The sequence below is a fragment of the Gadus chalcogrammus genome, chromosome 8, assembly GCF_026213295.1.
Source record: "Gadus chalcogrammus isolate NIFS_2021 chromosome 8, NIFS_Gcha_1.0, whole genome shotgun sequence".
In the NCBI taxonomy this organism is placed as follows: domain Eukaryota; kingdom Metazoa; phylum Chordata; class Actinopteri; order Gadiformes; family Gadidae; genus Gadus; species Gadus chalcogrammus.
Genome location: NC_079419.1, coordinates 23,381,048 through 23,400,794, shown reverse-complemented (window position 1 = coordinate 23,400,794; position 19,747 = coordinate 23,381,048). Strand labels below are relative to the sequence as shown.

Here is a 19,747-nt window from a genome sequence, read left to right as displayed (position 1 = left end):
AGGAGGGGTCCATCACTCCACCAGTGAGGCTGGTCCATCACTAGTGAGGGGGGGTCCATCACTAAGGAGGGGGGGGGTCCATCACTCCACCAGTGAGGCGGGTCCATCACTAGTGATGTACATCACCATTGAGGGGGGGGGGGGGGGTGTCCATCACTCCATTAGTTAGGGGGGGGTCCATCACTAGTGAGGGGGGGGGTCCATCACCAGTGAGGGTGGAGGGGGTCCATCCCTCCATTAGTGAGGGGGGGGGTCCATCCCTCCATTAGTCGGCACCACGTTACTTTTCCCAGGGACAGATTGACAGCGATAGCAGTATGCTATTGCGCAAGTACGCAGGTGCGCAGCAAGCGCTCCTGCGTGCTTGCGCAATAGTCCCTTCACGAGCTGTCATTCCACAACGTACGAGACAGACGCTAATAGCGTGAAGCCGTCTCTGCAATCAGACATTGCTTCCGCAGGCATTTTGAAAGCCAGTCCTTACAACAAAATGCCAGTGGTGGAACGAGATGACAAACGTTGTCACTGTTTACCTGTCTAAGGACATTGTTCCCTTTCAAAATGTCGATAGAAAGGGCTTTAAAGAGATGGTCAAAACACTCGATCCCAGGTACGCGTTACATGCCCTCACACACTTCAGCCAAATTGAGATGCCAAAACTATACGGCAAGGTCCGCAAGCAAGTGGAGAAACAAATCCATACTATTAAACATTAGTGTTTTTCAGAGATGGAAGTAACTTGAGAAAAGATTTTAATTTTTTTTATGCGGTTTTGCTGCCTTTTCAGTATTTTACCCCTTCGGAGGCATTTATATCGAAATTAGAAGATAAAATTAACATACTGTGATATAATACCGTTACCGTTTATTCCTCAAATCATACCGTGATATACATTTTAGTCCATACCGTACCATACCTCCATTAGTAAGGGGGGGGGGGGGGTCCATCCCTCCATTAGTGAGGGGGGGAACCATCACTCCATTAGTAAGGGTGGGGTCCATCCCTCCATCAGTGAGGGTGGGAGGGGGGGTCCATCACTTCATTAGTGAGGGGGGATCCATCACTCCATTAGTGAGGGGGGGTCCATCACTCCATTAGTGAGGGGGGGGGGGGGGTCCATCACTCCATTAGTGAGAGGGGGTCCAACACATCACACTTGTCCGAGTGAGGATTAAAGGGGACATAATTAAACCATCAGGTATTATTAGCCTTATAAGCAGTTTTGAAAATCTGCCCCATATGACATCACTAGTGGGCGTGTCCACCTAGACCATGGTTTCTCAACAGGGGCGGTACCGCCCCCCCGGGGGGCGTTCGCACAACCTAGGGGGGCGCTGGGAACGTGATTCCATATTTGGGGGTGATTTTAAACTTTCATTGTTTTTAATTTTTTTGGGTGAAAAAATAGGCTACCTGAAATAAATAACCTATTTTAATTTATTGGTTTCTAACCCCTCTACCGTCTCAGCTACTTTTTACTGTCTATGCGCAGTGGAACAGTGGTAATACAGCGCTGATGGACAGTGCTGTTAGCCAATCAGAGGGGAGACATTTGCATGTCATGAATATTCATTAATATTTTTATATTTTTTGCACAAAAATCGACTCAGAGGGCGAGTGAGCAACGCTAAATCAATGAAAAACGATGCATTGACAACTTAAGCAATATAACACGAGCGTGAGTGGGGTTGATATTTATTTTTTTATTGGGGAGGGGTTTGCTCAAAAAAGGTTGAGAACCACTGACCTAGACCTTTGCTGGATAGATCAGTCCACCAGCTAGCTGTGTGGTTATATCTTAAGTTTGCATTTTATTTATCAGAACTTTAATAAAATTTGATTTTGACTTTTCTTACACAATAAAACAATAACCCAAATAAAAAATATTTTTAAACTGCATTACCTTATTATTTTAGTGAGGACTCGAAAATAACTACAAATAACCAATCTGTTTATGTTTTGTTACGCATTTCTGGAATTTCTTTTTAAAATATATATCGGTCGATATATCGGAGTATAACATTTTAAAATCACCAAATATTTGCATCGGTATCAACCTTAAAAATCCTTTATCGGTCGGGCTCTACTACCGAGTGGACTGAAGTAAACGTTGCTCATCTATCCAGCACAGATCTAGTTGGACACGCCCACTAGAGATTTTTGAAACCGCTTGTAAGGCTAATCACACTCACACCTGGTGATATAATATGTCTTCTTTAAGATTCTCTGACACTTGTAGTATAACGGCCGCGGCGTGTGGCGCATTTCATTAACAACATCGCTCATTACAACACTCGTACACAACGGTACATAAAAAGTATCACAAAGTTGCCGTGGGTCGTAATAGGCCTCCTCCTTCATAGACCAGTACAAAACATTTCTTTATCGTATTGCTTGAATGCAACAGTGGGTTCACTTAAAGAAGCATGTATGTTTGCACTGCTCAGTGCCTGTCTTTGTATCCTGAGGAAAGCAGGGAACAGTGAAAGGTATGCGGATGGCTGAGAAGCTATTGCCAAAGAGTCTCATGCAAAATGCTCCGTGTTTGCGATTAAGTAATTTGCTACATACCGTGCAGGACAAGCCGCAATACATAGTTGATTCAATACATCTCCGAAATAAATCTTGAAAAGGAATGCAGACATCCAACTATCAGCTAACTAGCAACCTGCCGCCCTTAGTAGGTAAGCCACTACCAAGTCTAGTGGATGTAACCTGTACTCACTAGCTGTGGCTTTGTCCTGCAAGGCCTCTTGTCTGTAGTCCATGTCCCTTGGGAAGCTGTTGGTCGTCTTGGAAGAGTCCTTCTGCCGTTGTTCTCTGTGATACAATGGAAACAGTCGGATGACGAGCAGCACTGTGTTTATTCCAACCACTGATCTCTAGCCAGCGGAAATGTACTAGTATGCCATACAGGAGGTTCCCACCAAGTTTCCCAGGTAGTAGATAAGTATAAAGTAGGGATGCTAACCGATGACCGTTTGACCCATGGTTGACCGTATCAACGTTAATCGATCAAAATTGTCGCTTGTCGGTTAAAAAAATAAATAAAAAAAGATGATCAGATGAGGTCTTAATTATTCCCGCATGCGAGCGACGGAGGATATGAGGTCTAAATTATTATGGACAGTAGACTAAAGGCTATAAGACTACAGTTAGCCATCTCATTCCAAGATCTTTTTGTGTGAAGTGAAAATAATTATCCCTCACCCTAAATTTTTCCGTCTCCTCCAAACTAAACAAGCAGCGTCTCTTGGGAGCTGTCATTTTCATAAATGAGCCGCGGCAATGTTGCAAATGAGCTCCTAACGCTGCCCACTTCAGATTGGCCCCTGGTGAATCCCGCGCAGGGTCTCAACCAGGTCCGCGCCATTTCAGACCATTGTGGGCGTTCGAGCCCGCTCTCTACACACTGACAACTTGCAGTAAACATGCCTCGTGTTTCAATTCAAACACAGGTCGTGCCGCGGTTAGAGCCACTGCCTCTCACTCGTAGAGTGTGTGTGTGTGTAGTTGTGTGAGTCGGAGGCGGAACGGGAGAGAGATAAGCAGAGTTACGAAATAGCAGGTGGCTGGCGCGGCTCGAAATGGCGGTTATTTCAAATAGCACATTATAATCTGATCGGTTAACCGGTATTAACCGGTTAATGAGGCCCGTTGGCCGGTCAAGAATATTTTACATTTTCGCCATCCCTAGTATAAAGCTGGATTTAGCCTTTTGGTAGATGCTTACAGGCTTCAGACATGTCATAAGGAGCAGGTAGAGGTTACGCATCTTGCCCAGGTGTGCCTACAGTTGGACTGGAGACATTTAGGATGTAACCCAGTGCCTTTGGGCTGTGAGTCAAACACCCTAGCTACTAGGGCTGTAACGATACGCGTATCAAACCGAAAATCGCGATACTCAAAGCCAAGAACCAGTCTCGAGGTGTGAGAAGGCAGAAGCGCGATATGCCCTTTCTAACTCTTCGGTCAAATTGTCCGATTGAAATTTGCTAATAATTTGTCTAAATAATAGTCTGCTGACAGCGGCCCCTCCTATCGATGCCGTAAATATGTGACGAGATGCCCTCTCTGTGATCACAGCTCTCCGTGGCTACGGAGGATTGCATTTCTCCACAGCCGTCGAAGTCCTCATATGCGATATGAACGACATTTATCCAGAGTGGGCCAAGCGCGAAAAAAATTGCCTGTGTGATCCTGTCTCTATTGTTTTGTGTGATTTGACTGGCAGTTTGTCTGCTTATAGGTCGGAATGAAGCGGCCACCGATTATTGACAGGATGGGTACTTTATTCTACCGGACTCGTTCGCTTCTTCACTAGACACACGCGCTACCGCTCGCTCTCCTCGCTCGTCCACTCACTCGCTGACGTCACTCACACACGCATACGCACACTGCCATTCTCGCGCATACACATATGCTACTCTTAACACTATGCCTCGTTATTGCGACGTTCATGTTTTTCCTCATCTATTGAAAGTTAGGCTATTAAACATGTTGCATTCTATACGGCCTGATTATGTCATTATTTAAGCTACATAGCCTAATAAGAAGCGCTAATAAGGATATTTGAATAAACCAACCAAACAGTTAAAGGGGCCCTATTATGCCTACCAGCAAAAAGCATCCTCCAACTGCAATCTTTGGTCATTTCTTTATTAATTTAGCTATACTTTAATAGTATTCTTTCGGTTCAAATCTGTTCAGTGTTCCAAATTATTTGTTATTAAATGTTACATTAAGATAATTGGTATTTAAGCGTTGTTTAAATAAAATGCTTTTTAAATTTAAAAGAATCGTGGGATGTATCGAACCGTGGGTCAAAAATCGTGATACAAACCGAATCGTGAATTTGTGTATCGTTACAGCCCTACTAGCTACTAGACAATCCTTTTCCTTTGACACTACACATTACTAATTGAGAAACTAATCAACGCAAAGAAAACATGGAGAGTATCATTAGAAGGCTAACAAACATGAAGAGTAGCTGTAGTCCTTTACCTCTCCAGCAGGTCCCGGGGCTTCTCCCACTGGGACACCTCCGTTCTACAGTTGTAGTAGTACTTCTTCCCAGAGGAGCTGATGTGCTCTGTCCAATCGTCAGCCGGCTCTTGGCGCTGGGAAAGAGATACAAGAGGGTAAACATCCAGGACCACCACCCCGTTACATCAAATAAAGGAAACACTAAAGCACTTCATCTATCTAGCATGAAAATAACACATACATGTAAATCCATCCATAATTTATCATGTCAGATTTAGTTATACAGTGCTGTAACAGCATTGAAAATAGAGGTTAGTTCTGGACTCAAGTTTCCACCGGCGGGTACGGGAAGGTTTATATATTCACCGTAGGGGTGGGTATTGCCAAAGAAGTCACGATTCGATTCGTATCACGATTCACATGCCACGATGCGATTCTATCACGATGCATCGCGATACTTGAATTATTGCGATGCATTGCGAAATTTCACTGAATACTTAAAAAAAAATTAAGCCATTACCAGTGGCTGACTGGCTGTGTATGATCTGGATAGTGTGTTCAATTGATAACTCAAAGCAACTCAATTCATACATAGCTGTATTTATTGAAACGACTATTACTGGATACACTGACAAGAAGTGCTAAGGATCTATAAAACTTAAAATAACAAAATAAGGATAATCAGTGCCGTTTACATGGCCTCAGTGGTCCTTTAAACCAATGAAATGAAAACATTCAAACATTTCCCCTTTTGGAAGTAGCTGCCATTATAACAGCAATATCATTTCATAAACATAAGAGGACAAACTGATGCCACAAAAAGTGAATAGGCTTTATAAAACTATAAAAAAAAAAAAAAAAAAAAAAAAAAAGTTTTTTTTTAATTATTCATTTTTTTTAAATTAATAATCGATTCTTGGCGTCAACAATCGATGCAGTAGATCGTGAAAATTAGAATCGCGATGCATCGTCATGACGATTATTTGGCACACCCCTAATTCACCGTGTCTGGTTGTCTAGATGCTTACGTAACTGCCACAGCTATTGCCATCCGGCTTAAACCCTGCTCTACCGTAAGTGTACTGTCGGCGGCGGAAACACGAGACTTAACTGAGCAGCGCCTAACCGCACCTACACTACCGGACCTTACCTTACCGGAACTATGTGTCATGCATATATTAATCTAGTAGTAATTTAGGAGCAGGAGTCTTTATCAAATATATCCATCCACAACCATTGGATTCTGAGTGGAAAAAGTGCTTTGGGCTATAGAACAGCCCTCTCATGCTTCACACACACACACCTCGCTTCAGAGAAAAGAAGAGCAAAGCATTGGGTCTGGTAACACCAAAGAAGAGTAGGAGGCCGAGAAGTCTTTCAAGAGCAGCAATTCATGTCTGTGTTGCTAATGGTTCTAATTAGGGACTTCCCAAAAACACTTTTTCACTTCCGAAACCGTAGCTTTGGCTATCTGCCGATATCGATATCAGTCCGATACTTTGTTCTACTATAATATAGGGAAGATCTTTGCTCCTGATTGCCAATCAACCACCCTAAAACATCTTGCATATCATCATCACTTGTAAACAGGAAAAGTATGTCGTTATTCTTTCACATCTAGTAATTGAGATAAGCTCACAAAATGATAAGGCTCGTGCCGTTTGACTCCTTGGAGTCTCTTTCAGATGGCATATCGTTTGTGTGGATATCATGACATGAAAAATATTGTATACGTTTGCATTAAGCTTCTACCGTAAGTACATTGGATATGTATGATGCAGCTAGCCTCTAGCCATTAAAAAGGAGGGCACCACACACAAACGCCCGATATATAATAATTATTTTCCAATCGATTAATCATTTTAAATCGATTGGACTTCCGCGACGTCCGAAATGGAAGCGTAGCGATCACAAAAGCTGAGATGCACCAGGGATTTGGAATGAAGGTTCATCCCGTATCGTGATCCCTTGCCATCAGATAAAGACTTGACAAACTTTCACTTTCAGTTAAGAACAGCCCAGTTTCTCTTTATGTTGTCACCTAATGAATGCACAATAGAACTCTATACATTCTCCTCATCTTGTTATGCAGGTTTGTCTACGCAATGGCCTTTCATTATTAGAACCTCCCCGGCACACACTTATAAAAGATTGTTTCTGAGAATGATCATGAACCACCCTGAAACCCACGTGACCCTGTATGATCTAAATGTATACAATACTATGTGTTCCACTTCAGCATTCATTAAATGCCAAGTCATATAACCTGCTTCACTAAAACATCCATCAGCAATGTCGTTTTTCTAAAAGGCTTCCTTGTACTGATTCTGCCTTATCATTTAGAAAAGGTATGAAACTAGGTAGGGATGTCCCGAATTTTCGGCCACTGAAAATGTTCTGCCCAAAATGGCCCAAAAGCGCATTTTCGGTTTTCGGCCAAAATACTTTATCACCGAAACAACACGGCCGAAACAGAAATTTGTGATGACGCAAACAAAAAGCGCGGCCAGCACACGCTTGTCTGGATAAGCGCCAATATGTCTGCGGTGTGGACGTTTTTCAATGTTTCTGAGAAAGACCCACGTATAACGATTTGCAAAAATTGCAATGCCTTGATTTTAATGAAGTTAGTACACAGTCATAGCCATAAATGCAATGGTACTAGGGTTGTATTACAGAGTATAAGCGGTATAAACTTTGAAACTAGGTCAACCGCCATCTTCTCCGTCAACTCTCCTCTCACACTCGGTGACAGCGTCTGGCAGTGCGCCAATTCTCGCTGACAGCGTCTTATAATGTTCTATATATAATAGTATAATATAATTGTATATATAATATCACGGCCAAAAGCTCTGTGCGCCTCCAGATGGCCGTAGCGCGGGGAGCTCTCGTAGGGATTGGGCTTCGGGGGGTTTGTTTACCGGCGTTGCTATGGTTACCGGTCTTGTGCGTTCCAACACTTTTAGGAAGCCTATCTATTAGAAATAACACATCAAAAATAAAACAGTGCAAAGACAAACTGGCGAACTTTTAACCTTTTTAACCTAATACCACGGCAACCCTAAATGGTACTAATAATAATAATAATAATAATTTATTTCGGTGTTTAGGTTTTCGGCCTGGGTTTCCTCATTTTCGGCCAAGAATTTTCATTTCGGTGCATCCCTAAAACTAGGTACGCAAAAATTCTAGACAACCACTCTGCGGCTTTGTAGTGTTGTGTCCCTGCGTATCCCGGCTGATTGGCAAGGGGAACCACAGTAAAGAAAGCTCAATCTTACCCGTTCTGTGGGTCTGCTCTGAGGGGCCTGCGAGTCTGAGCTGTGCTGGGCGCCATTATTGTTGTGAGGGTTCTCTTGTGGAGATCCGCTGGTCCCTGAAACGCAGGCGTATGACAAAGTTAAAGTTAGGCTTTGGGGAAGAACCCTTATAACAAAACATGAAGATGACCAAAGACTTGTTTCAGGCAAATGGGTTATGGGTTGGTAGGTAGGGAGGCTTTCTAAGCAGAGCCAACTGGGTACTGATCTCAGTTGCCGCTCTTATCTTTATGCAACTGGTTCCAATATGACACTAAGCCGAAAGGAGTCCACTCCAAGTCCACTCCAATATTTCCTCACTTCACTGTGACGAAAGTGGAACTGCAGTCTACTTTCCTCCAGAGGATTGTCCTGTGACATATTTACATGTTGTTCTTTAGTCGACTTCTTTATTGTTTAAGACCTCTTGAAAACCCAACATTTTTGAGCAAACGTTCCAATTTTGCCTCAGAGATTAGGAAACAAATTGTTTACAAAAACAAACAATGTTGAATTTCCTATTTCTCCCTAAGATCAGTTTCAACAAGGTTGTTGTACCAGGCTAGTAACATAAGGGTTCACCTATGGCGCATTCATTTAAATATTAGAATACTGCTACAGATAAGAGTTGAACTGTTTTTAAACAATACAGAACCTCTGGGCATACCATTCTTTCCACCGAGTGTGTGTGTAGTTTTGGCCCTGCCATGGCCCCCCACGGTGCCGTCCCCGGGCCGACTGACGGGACTCTCGTCTGAGCGCCGCAGCATCTTGTAGGGCGGAGTGGGCTCTGACGAACCATCACGCACCTTGTCGTAACGGTGAACACTGCCCGACTGGCTCTTTGGTTGGGACTTGTGGGGCTGGAGAAGATGGCGAAAACAGTACGTAAATATGATGGGATCATTTGTTTCAATCATTGACATATTTACAGACATCGAAACGTTATTTTTGTGTTAGTGGAAGAGATGTCAAGGATGATTGCCATGTCGTTCTACAATAAGTGTAAATAAAAGTCTTATGGCAACCTTTACAATGTGTATTTACTTTAGGAATGAAAGTAAAAGCTGGTCTGGATAACATGCAAATAAAACCACCACACAATATACAAATCAACCAGGGGTTCAACTTAAAGAACGGTTCCACTGCCTGATCTACTGAATCAAAAACGGAGTAGAACATTTCAGAGACAACAGTTTTGACGATAGCTTGTTTTTGTTGTTACTAAATTAGCAGCAGTCGACCTTTCCAGTAATTCAAGTCTGTTCTAGTTTGTTGCGGTGCCTGCGACTGGATGCCTGGACTCTACTTAGGGTTAACCGGCAAGCACCCCATCATCAATTTAATATGTTTTGCCTGTATGAATGTATGTCAATTATGGCCCCCTTTGCACTCCTGATCATCCCTGGAAGGAGGGATACCCACTATGTGTCCTTCCTCAAGATTCCTTCCTTGCCAATTAAGGGATTTTTTTCTTGCCCTTTTGGTGGCTAGGTTCAGGAGGTATCATAATTATACGGCCTCTTAAGCCTTTTGAGACTGTCCCTGTGATTAAGAGCTATACGAATAAAATAAAATATAAATGAATGATCGTTGAGACCTCCAGTGACACACACCTGGTAGGGTTGGGAATGCCTTCTGTCGGTGCACCTGTACAAGACAAAGAAAACAAACCTTTAATACATTGTTTAATAGCAATGTTATCTTACGATCATGAACAAGTTGAGCTAAATGCTAACTTACCCAACGGTCGGCTAGCGACAGACTTTTAACTAGCTAGTCAGTCGTCCTGTCAGTTACGATTGTTAGCCAACTAACTCGTCATACCACGATCCGTTGGAAACCTGTCCTACTGTCAGAGATCGGTGTACTGCCAGATGGAGTGACCCATCCAGACCTAGATACCAGACTCGGTCTAAACGGACGTGTTTAGTGAACAGGAAATGCCCTGCTGTGGTACGAGCTAACACAAGCTAACCCGGCTAACGAGCGGCTAGCGTTAGCCGTTAGCTTAGCAGCTAGCTTAGCGGATATTGAGTTGCCTCAACCCCCTGACAGACATTGTGTTTTTATACTATAACAACCATGACAGTGGATTTACCCATCGCTGACTCTTGCTGGTTTCCTCGCATGCATCACCATAAGGCCGTGGTGATGTGTGTGTGCGTGTGACGGGGGCTGGGGCCTCCGTCTGCCCTCGGACCTGGTGCTTCTCTCTGCTAACCTGACCAAACTAATTAGTCTACGATATTATAACTAACGCCTATCAGTGGTGCGAGAGATTTGCAGAGCGGGCGGCCTGTTCTGTTAACCACCCTTGGTGTGTCAGCTGGCTTTAAGTAGAGAAGTGCTGGATATGGGCCGAGCAGCAGCGGACGAGGAGACCAGGAGACGACGGAGCAGAGGACCGTCTTTAGGCCCCGCCCCCACTACATCCAGGCCCCGCCTCTGGCCGGGCTTCCGGGATCCACACACAACGTCAGGAACCGGCTTGGCAGTGTAAAAGTGTAGATCCAACATTTTTACACTGCCACCCCGGTTCTGTCGCGGCTTGGCAGTGTAAAAGTGTTGATCCAACATTTTTACACTGCCAAGCCGCGACAGAACACCTGGCAATTACACTGATTTGTTTATTTAAACTCTAATTTCAATGAGGGCAGAACCCTCATTTGCAATGATGTCGAGTGAAATACACTTGAATTACAAAGTACAAAGGATTAATCGATTTAGGAATTTAACTGAAATAACAGGATACAAATATTAAGAGCAGAAAAAGAAAACACAGACAATTAAAACATATAAATAATAACAGACAAAATGTAATAATACAATTACATGAATGAGACAGGTGGTCTTCGAGCGATGTCTTAAAAAGGTTAATTGGAACCAAGGTGTTAATACCTAGCTCATGCTTCAGGGTATTCCAGGCTGACGAGGCATAACAACTAAAAGCAGTTTTCCCTAGCTCAGGACAGACTTGAGGGATCTTTGATGCCAACCTGCCAGCCCGTGTCTGGTAGGGGCTTGAATATCATTCAATCAATGATGTGATATAGACTGGAAGTTTCCCTGATAATGCTTTATAAATAAATAAAAACAAATGCAAATTGCACCTTGCGGAGAGAGAAATCCATCCAACTTGGTCGGTACTATAGGCTTCCTCCGTTATGAATCTAAGGGCTGAATGGTGGACAGTACTGACCCTGCGTTCACACCAAAAGATGCAAAAAGTTGACGCGCGGCACGATCCCATTCAAAGTGAATGCAGAGACGCGTTGCTGCTTTGCTGCCGCAGCATTTGCTGCCGAGAAAACCGGCAGCAAAATTTGATTTGCGGCGCGTCAAAATCTGATTTGCAGCGCGGCATGCCCGTGCCCGTTCACGTATTTTGCGGCTGGTCAAATGCTGCTCGAGTTGAAATATTTCAACTTTTCGGCAGCAAACGCGTGATGACAGCCAATCAGCGTTCAACAGCGTTGCCACTGAGGCGTTGCCACTGAGTGACATTCCGTAACAGCCAATCAGTGTTACTCCCTTGGAGTGACCTAGAGTTCACTACCGTTACATTTATTTAGTAACTCGAAAAAACCCACAAATCAGCATTCTGTAGTGTAGTTGTGTTTACAGTTAAACTAAACTGTATGCTAAAGGTCTAGAAAACAACCCCAAACAAAACCCAGTTTGGTGCTGCCAGGCAGCACCAGCCTTCCAGGCTCCGAATGGTCTCATGAACCCATAAACGACGGGCATTCCGACGTCTCTACCTCTTCCACAACAGGTAAACATGCAATGCTCGTAATGTCGGCCATGGTTGTGAATGAATTCAGAAGCACCGCGGGCAAAACTTGCCGTGCCGCAAATCTTCCCGAGCTGCAAAACTGCGGCGGGCCTAAAACTTTTGCTGCGCCGCAAAACTTGATTTGCTGCGCCGCAAAACTTCGGCGTCAACGCGTTCGGGCAGCAAATGCATCTTTTGGTGTGAACGCAGACGTGGCAGATGCATGTCTATAAACCACATCTCCGCAATCCAGTGCAGAGAGAAGAAAATTGGGAAATTACATCTGTTCCTAAATAAAAAGCCTATCTTCTGTCTAAATACTTGTATTCCGAGACCCTCTCAATGGTAGACCCCTTTAGAGTGGTTATGCACATGTCATGATGCCAGTTGCTCCTAGTTCTAAATAACAGCATAAATTTGGTTTTCTGAGCATTTATCACGAGTTTAAGACCAGGTAAAATATTTTGAAGGACATTAAACGAAACCTGAAGCTGTTCCATGGCTCTCTTTACAGAGTCAGCAATACAATACAGAATAGTGTCATCCACATAAAGATGAACCTGGCAATTAAGCATGGGGACAATGGTATTAATAAAAAAATGTGAAAAAAAACTGGGCCTAAGACCGAGCCCTGTGCCACTCCCTTTGTTATTACAGTTTTTCTCAGTCGCTTTTGTACATTTCTCAGATCAAAATTGAAATTTGCAAAACAGTAAGTGCATTTCTCAAAATAATTCGGACGAATGGCAAAACACCATGGATTTCCTGCAGAAGCCAGTCTCTTTCTCAAAATCCTTACTTTGTTTCTCAAAAGTAAATATCTGTGTCAATGAACATGTCAATGACAAGTCCTTGTGTCATTGTGTACGGATAAGACAGTCAAATTGCTTAGTCATGTTGTCAATATAACAGTGTACCCTGGAGGGATGTTCTGATGTAAACTATGGCTAAAGTTTTGAAGACAATTATTGTAAATTGTAAGTTACACCTTAGTGTATGTGGGAGATTGATTGTAAGAGACTGGACAAGATTCACATTTACGCTTTGACTGTTTGTACTGTAATTTGTTGACAGACCATGTCATTGCTAGAAATGTGAACATAGGAAAATCTCCTTAGGGTAAACTGTACATGCTTTGCTGTAGGAATTACAGTGCAGTCTTCCTACACCTCCTGACGTTCCTGTCTGTTGGGCCACAAATTCTCAGGCAGCCTCACTCCTCTTCTTCTCTCTGGCTCTTGACCCTGTCCAATTCCTTGTCCTTCCATTGTCAGACAATGCAACATTAGGGTTAGACAAAAGCCACGTAAGGAAAGTTCCTCTGCGTCCTTCTCATAGATCGCACCCTTTCCCTGTCTTTGTTTAATGCGACTGCATCACCTTCTCTCCCAAGATGGACAGCACATTGCGGAATTCACCGTCTCAGTTATGTTATGTTCCTCGGACTTCCGAGACTTCCGAGTCAAAAGTCGAAGATATCCCAGCTTTCTTGCGGCATTTCTCTGAGGCAAGCCCCCTTTTTGTCTTCATCTTTCGGAAATCTGAGAATAGACCGAGAGCAGTGATGACGCTCTCAACAAAATGTCTGCGCCCGTGAAGAGATTTATTTGCTTTGCATTTGTACCAAGTTGGTCATTTTAAATGCTATTACACACTTGATTACATTGCTACTATATTCCGGTCACCAATTTATACATTGCATGGTCTTGCTGTGCGTACAATACTATCTAAAGTTGTGTTGTTTTTTCGGGCTGGTTTGCTATAGAGGCTAATGTTAATGCTAACGACTAGCCAATTTCATGACACAATCAGAAAGACGAACAGGAACGCTATAAATGCTCCGAAATCGGAAATGATGCAACTCTGAACGCTGGCGTCCGAGGATTCAGGAACACACCATTAGAACTACTCATGTTGATATCGTGTCGTTTCTATTGTAGAGACAACGTAGCAAAACCTCTACCCAAGTCCCGCCCCTGGAACCGCATAGCCGTCTAATCGCAATTACATCAAAATGAAACCACCAATCTGTGTAGGGTCTGGGAGGGTAAATTGGGGTGCTAGTTCAAGCCGGTAATTTACAACGGTCATTGTAATCGTGCGGACCATGACGGGAAAAAGGCACAAGATTGGCATATTTGGCAGTGTAAAAACACCAGTTACTTTTATTCCATCTTATTGTTCAGTGTGCACAATTCTTAGGCTTCTCAGCCACATAGCACCAACAATACAAGATAAAGTAAATAAAGATAAGTACAAATAAAAAAATAAGTAGAGGCATAGATCACAATAATAATCGAAAAAAACAAGTAATAAGAGAAACTTAGACAGTTTGTGGTAACCCGGCTGTCATGGCCACTGTTGTGGTGCTGTGTACTCTGCCCCTCTGTTGGCCACGCCCCCTGTCTGTCTCTGCCTTGCCTGCCACTCAACTGCTCACACCTGGCCTGCATCGTCTCATCAACTCCCCTACAAATACACCTGGTTTCCCTGCAGTCATCGCCAGATCGTACTTCGTGTTACCGTGGTAGTTATTCGTTCCTGGCTCCAGTGTATCGCTCCAGTGTTCTCTCTTGTGAATTCTCGTGCCTCACCTTTGTTTTCTCTCACCTATAGTTTTTGGATCATCACCTCCAGCCTGCAGTCTTCACTCCCTCCAGCCCGTTACGCCCCACTCCAACCAACCTCCTGCTACACTCCTAGCTGATCTAAATAAACCTCTTCACCGTCACTCCAACTCCTGTCCTCTCTCTGTGTTCTGCTCTTGGGTCCAGCAGCTAACGCTACCCTAACAGAACGATCTGGCCCTACAATGGACCCAGCGGACATGGACTCCTTCCGCCAAGCTCTCTCCACTCAAGGCGCCCGGGTTGGGGAACACAGCCAAGCTCTCCGGGAAATGATGGAGGCTTTTAAAGACCTCTCTACCCGGGTCACGCAGATCGGCGCCCAACTGGACTTACTGGTCTCCCACACCACGACTTCCCCGTCGGCAACGCTACCACCCCCTGTTCCTGCTCCCCTGGCTCAGTCGTCACAGGCCCGTGAGCCTTTCATTCCTGCTCCTGAGCGCTATGCTGGGGACATGGGGACATGTAGGGCGTTCTTAATCCAGTGTTCCTTAGTTTTTGATCAGCAACCTCTTACCTACCCAACTGATAGGTCAAGAATAGCTTTTGTTTTTGGTTTGCTTAAGGGAAATCCTCTAGCGTGGGCATCTGCATTGTGGGACAGTGGATCCCAAGCTAGTGATAACTTTGATTTATTTGTTTCTGAGATGAGGAGGGTTTTTGACCACCCAGTCGAGGGAGGGGACGCCGCCAAGCGGCTTATGTCCCTACGACAGGGCTCCCGCTGTGTAGCCGAATTTTCCGTGGAGTTTAGGACAGTAGCAGCCAACTCGGGCTGGAACGACCAGTCACCACAAGGTCTTTTTCTTTCCTGCCTTAACGAGCCAATTAAGGATGAGCTAGCTACCCGGGATGAGGCAGACAGCCTTGAGGAAGTAATCTCCCTCTCCATCCGGCTGGATAACCGCCTCCGTGAGCGGCGTAGGGAGAGAGCTAGCCGCCCCATGTCTTCAGCATTCTCTGGTCCCTCTTTTCCTCACCTACCGAGAGCTGCTCTCCCCCAACCTGTGCCACGAGCAGCATCTGAAGGGGAGCCCATGCAGCTGGGGCGCACCCGACTGACCCAGGCACAGCGCCTCCAACGGATAAGGACCGGAGTTTGTCTGTATTGTGCACTGCCCGGACATTCCATCTCCGCCTGCCCCTCGCTGCCAAAAGACGAGGCTCAGCAGTGAGCGTTGGGGCCCTGTTGAGTCACACCTCGTCCTTCCCAGTCCCCAACGGTTCACGCACCCTGTTGGATGCTACTCTCCTGTTCCTCGGCAACCCCCTTTCGGTGTCCGCCATGGTGGATTCTGGGGCTGATGAGAATTTTATTGATTCGGGGTTTGCTTCCCGAGTTGGCATTGCGTTGGAACAGCTCCCCTCTCCCTTAGACGCAAATGCCTGGGACGGCCAACACCTTGCCCGCATTACTCACCGAACGAAGCCCCTGGAATTGATTGTTTCGGGAAACCACCATGAGACTCTTCAGTTTTTTGTTATCCTGTCCCCTCAGACTCCCCTGGTCCTTGGTCACCCCTGGCTCAAGCTGCACAATCCCCAGTTCGACTGGTCTGCTGGCAAGGTGGTGAGTTGGAGCGATTTTTGTCATTCGACCTGCTTAAAATCTGCCCTGTTCCCGGTAGAGGGGGGTGTCCACTCTTCCAAGGAACCCCCCGACCTGTCCTTAGTACCCCCTGAATATCACGACATTGGAGAGGTGTTCAGCAAGTGTCGTGCACTTTCCCTGCCTCCCCATCGTCCCTATGACTGCGCCATTGAGCTTCTCCCCGGTGCCCCTTTGCCCAGTAGTCGCCTGTACAACTTGTCCCGCCCTGAAAGGGAGGCCATGGAGGGGTATATTCAGGATTCGCTCTCTTCTGGCCTCATTAGGCCATCGTCTTCTCCCGTTGGTGCAGGTTTTTTTTTTGTTACCAAGAAGGATAAGTCTCTTCGCCCCTGTATTGATTTCCGTGGTCTCAATAACATTACTGTTAGAAATAAGTATGCCTTGCCCCTCATCAGTTCCGCGTTCGAGCCTCTGCAGGGCGCCACTATCTTTTCTAAACTGGACCTACGCAATGCTTACCACCTGGTGCGTATCCGTAAGGGAGATGAGTGGAAGACTGCCTTTAACACCCCCCTTGGTCACTTCGAGTACCTTGTAATGCCTTTTGGTCTAACGAATGCCCCCGCTGTGTTCCAGAACCTGGTCAATGACGTCCTCCGGGACTTCCTCAACCGCTCTGTCTTCGTCTATATAGACGACATCCTCATTTTTTCCCGCAACAAGGAGGAACACGTCCATCATGTGAGGCAAGTTCTCCAGCGGTTGCTGGAGAATAAGCTCTATGTAAAGGCTGAGAAATGCGAGTTCAGTGCAACCTCTGTTTCCTTCCTCGGTTACATCATTGAGAGCGGGCAGGTGCGGACCTGCCCAGAGAAGATCAAGGCGGTGGCAGACTGGACCGTTCCCGGGACACGCAAGAAGCTTCAGCAGTTTCTCGGTTTCGCCAATTTCTACCGGAGGTTCATCCGCGACTACAGCAGGGTTGCAGCTCCTCTCACTCGCCTCACCTCTCCCGCAATCCCATATGCCTGGACACCAGAGGCGGATGTTGCCTTTTCGAGGCTCAAAGGACTTTTCTCCTCCGCCCCTATTCTGATCCAACCTGACACTTCCAGGCAGTTCATCGTGGAAGTCGATGCCTCGGACACTGGAGTGGGGGCCGTTCTGTCCCAACGTGCTCCTGTTGATGAGAAGATTCATCCCTGCGCCTTCTTCTCTCGCCGGCTATCACCTGCTGAGCGCAACTATGACATTGGCAACAGAGAGCTGCTCGCTGTGAAGCTGGCATTGGAGGAGTGGCGGCACTGGCTGGAGGGGGCGGAACTGCCGTTTGTGGTTTGGACCGACCACAAGAATCTGTCTTACCTTACAGCAAAACGCCTAAACTCCCGCCAGGCCCGGTGGTCCCTGTTTTTTGGGCGGTTCAACTTCGTCCTCACCTACCGTCCGGGATCCCAGAACATCAAGCCGGATGCCCTCTCTCGTCAGTTTTTCTCTGAGAACTCGCCGGCTCCACCAGACACCATCCTCTCTTCCTCCTGCCTCAAGGTGGCGGCTGTCACCTGGGAGATTGAGTCCCTTGTCCGGAGGGCCCAAACTTCTGAACCGGATCCGGGTAACGGCCCCCCAAATCGCCTTTTTGTCCCTAGCTCTGCTCGCTCCCAAGTTCTGCTGTGGGGTCATACGTCTCACTTTGCCTGTCACCCTGGCGTGAATCGCACCCTGTCCCTCCTGAAGCGGCACTTTTGGTGGCAAACAATGGACGCCGACACACGGTCGTTCGTCCATGCCTGCACGGTGTGTGCTCGTGCCAAGTCCTCCCACCAACCCGCTGCTGGCCTGCTACGTCCCTTCCCAATCCCGGGTCGGCCCTGGTCCCACATTGGCCTTGATTTTGTAACCGGTCTTCCCCCCTCTAATGGCCACACTGTCATTCTCACTGTCGTGGACCGGTTTTCCAAGGCTGCTCACTTTATTGCCCTCCCCAAGCTCCCGACTGCCTCTGAGACCGCCCAGCTGCTTGTACAACATGTTGTTCGCCTCCACGTGATCCCTGCCGACCTCGTCTCTGACCGTGGTCCCCAATTCATTTCTCAGGTCTGGAAGGCCTTCTGTCGGGCATTGGGGGCCTCAGTCAGCCTGTCTTCTGGTTTCCATCCACAGACGAATGGGCAGGCTGAGAGAGCGAACCAGGACCTGGGAACCGCGCTGCACTGTGTGGTTGCGCGCAACCCATCTGCATGGAGCGAACACCTCTCTTGGATTGAGTACGCGCACAACTCATTGCCCAGTGCAGCTACTGGCATGTCCCCTTTTGAGTGCTCCCTGGGCTATCTGCCGCCCTTGTTCCCCGCTCAGGAGGAAGACATCTCTGTTCCCTCGGTTCAGCACCATCTCCGCCGTTGCCGCAGGGTGTGGAAGGACGCGCGTGCCGCTCTGCTTCGCTCTGCTGAGCAGAACCGGCGAATCGCTGACCGTCGCAGAGTTCCCGCTCCTGCTTATCGAGTGGGTCAGCAGGTGTGGCTTTCCTCAAGGGACCTCCCTCTTCAGACTGGTTCGAAAAAACTAACCCCTCGCTTTGTGGGCCCCTTCCCTATTGATGCCATCATCAATCCGTCTGCCGTAAGGCTTAAGCTGCCTCGGGCTATGCGTGTTCACCCCACTTTTCATGTCTCTCTGATAAAACCAGTCTCCACCAGCTCTCTCTGCCCCCCAGCCGCTCCCCCCCCTCCTCCCCGTTTGATTGATGACCACCCGGCTTTCACCGTCCGGCGGTTACTGGACGTACGTCGCCGGGGTAGGGGTTTCCAATACCTTGCTGATTGGGAGGGATATGGGCCCGAGGAGAGGAGCTGGATTTCGCGGGGACTCATCCTCGACCCCTCTCTCGTTCGGGATTTTCATCTGGCTCACCCTGAGAAGCCTAGGCCGCCAAGAGGCGTCCGTTGAGGGGGAGGTCCTGTCATGGCCACTGTTGTGGTGCTGTGTACTCTGCCCCTGTGTTGGCCACGCCCCCTGTCTGTCTCTGCCTTGCCTGCCACTCAACTGCTCACACCTGGCCTGCATCGTCTCATCAACTCCCCTACAAATACACCTGGTTTCCCTGCAGTCATCGCCAGATCGTACTTCGTGTTACCGTGGTAGTTATTCGTTCCTGGCTCCAGTGTATCGCTCCAGTGTTCTCTCTTGTGAATTCTCGTGCCTCACCTTTGTTTTCTCTCACCTATAGTTTTTGGATCATCACCTCCAGCCTGCAGTCTTCACTCCCTCCAGCCCGTTACGCCCCACTCCAACCAACCTCCTGCTTCACTCCTAGCTGATCTAAATAAACCTCTTCACCGTCACTCCAACTCCTGTCCTCTCTCTGTGTTCTGCTCTTGGGTCCAGCAGCTAACGCTACCCTAACACCGGCTTGGTGAGTGAGCCGCCTCCTTCCAATCAGCACACGAACTGGAGCTTACTTAAAGCCAAAATGGCACTTTTATTCAAGCATAAATTATAT

General features: G+C 46.7%; 1 protein-coding gene across 3 annotated transcripts in view; it reads right to left on the bottom strand.

Moving 5' to 3' along the window:
* LOC130388204 (WW domain-containing adapter protein with coiled-coil-like) overlaps window positions 1-10,732 on the bottom strand; it is a 28,502-nt gene extending 17,770 nt beyond the window's left edge. Inside the window, exons 1-6 of one of the 3 annotated variants that reach the window (XM_056597581.1) lie at window positions 10,387-10,732; window positions 9,902-9,935; window positions 8,953-9,148; window positions 8,268-8,362; window positions 5,005-5,120; window positions 2,726-2,820 (exon numbers count right to left, since the gene is read on the bottom strand). In XM_056597581.1, coding sequence (XP_056453556.1) covers window positions 2,726-2,820; window positions 5,005-5,120; window positions 8,268-8,362; window positions 8,953-9,148; window positions 9,902-9,935; window positions 10,387-10,427 — 577 coding nt within the window. In that variant the 5' untranslated portion in view covers window positions 10,428-10,732. Of the gene's footprint in view, window positions 1-2,725; window positions 2,821-5,004; window positions 5,121-8,267; window positions 8,363-8,952; window positions 9,149-9,901; window positions 9,936-10,028 lie in introns of all 3 variants that reach the window. The other 2 variants (XM_056597582.1, XM_056597580.1) reach the window with 2 other exon arrangements.
* Between the last annotated feature and the right edge of the window lie 9,015 nt (window positions 10,733-19,747).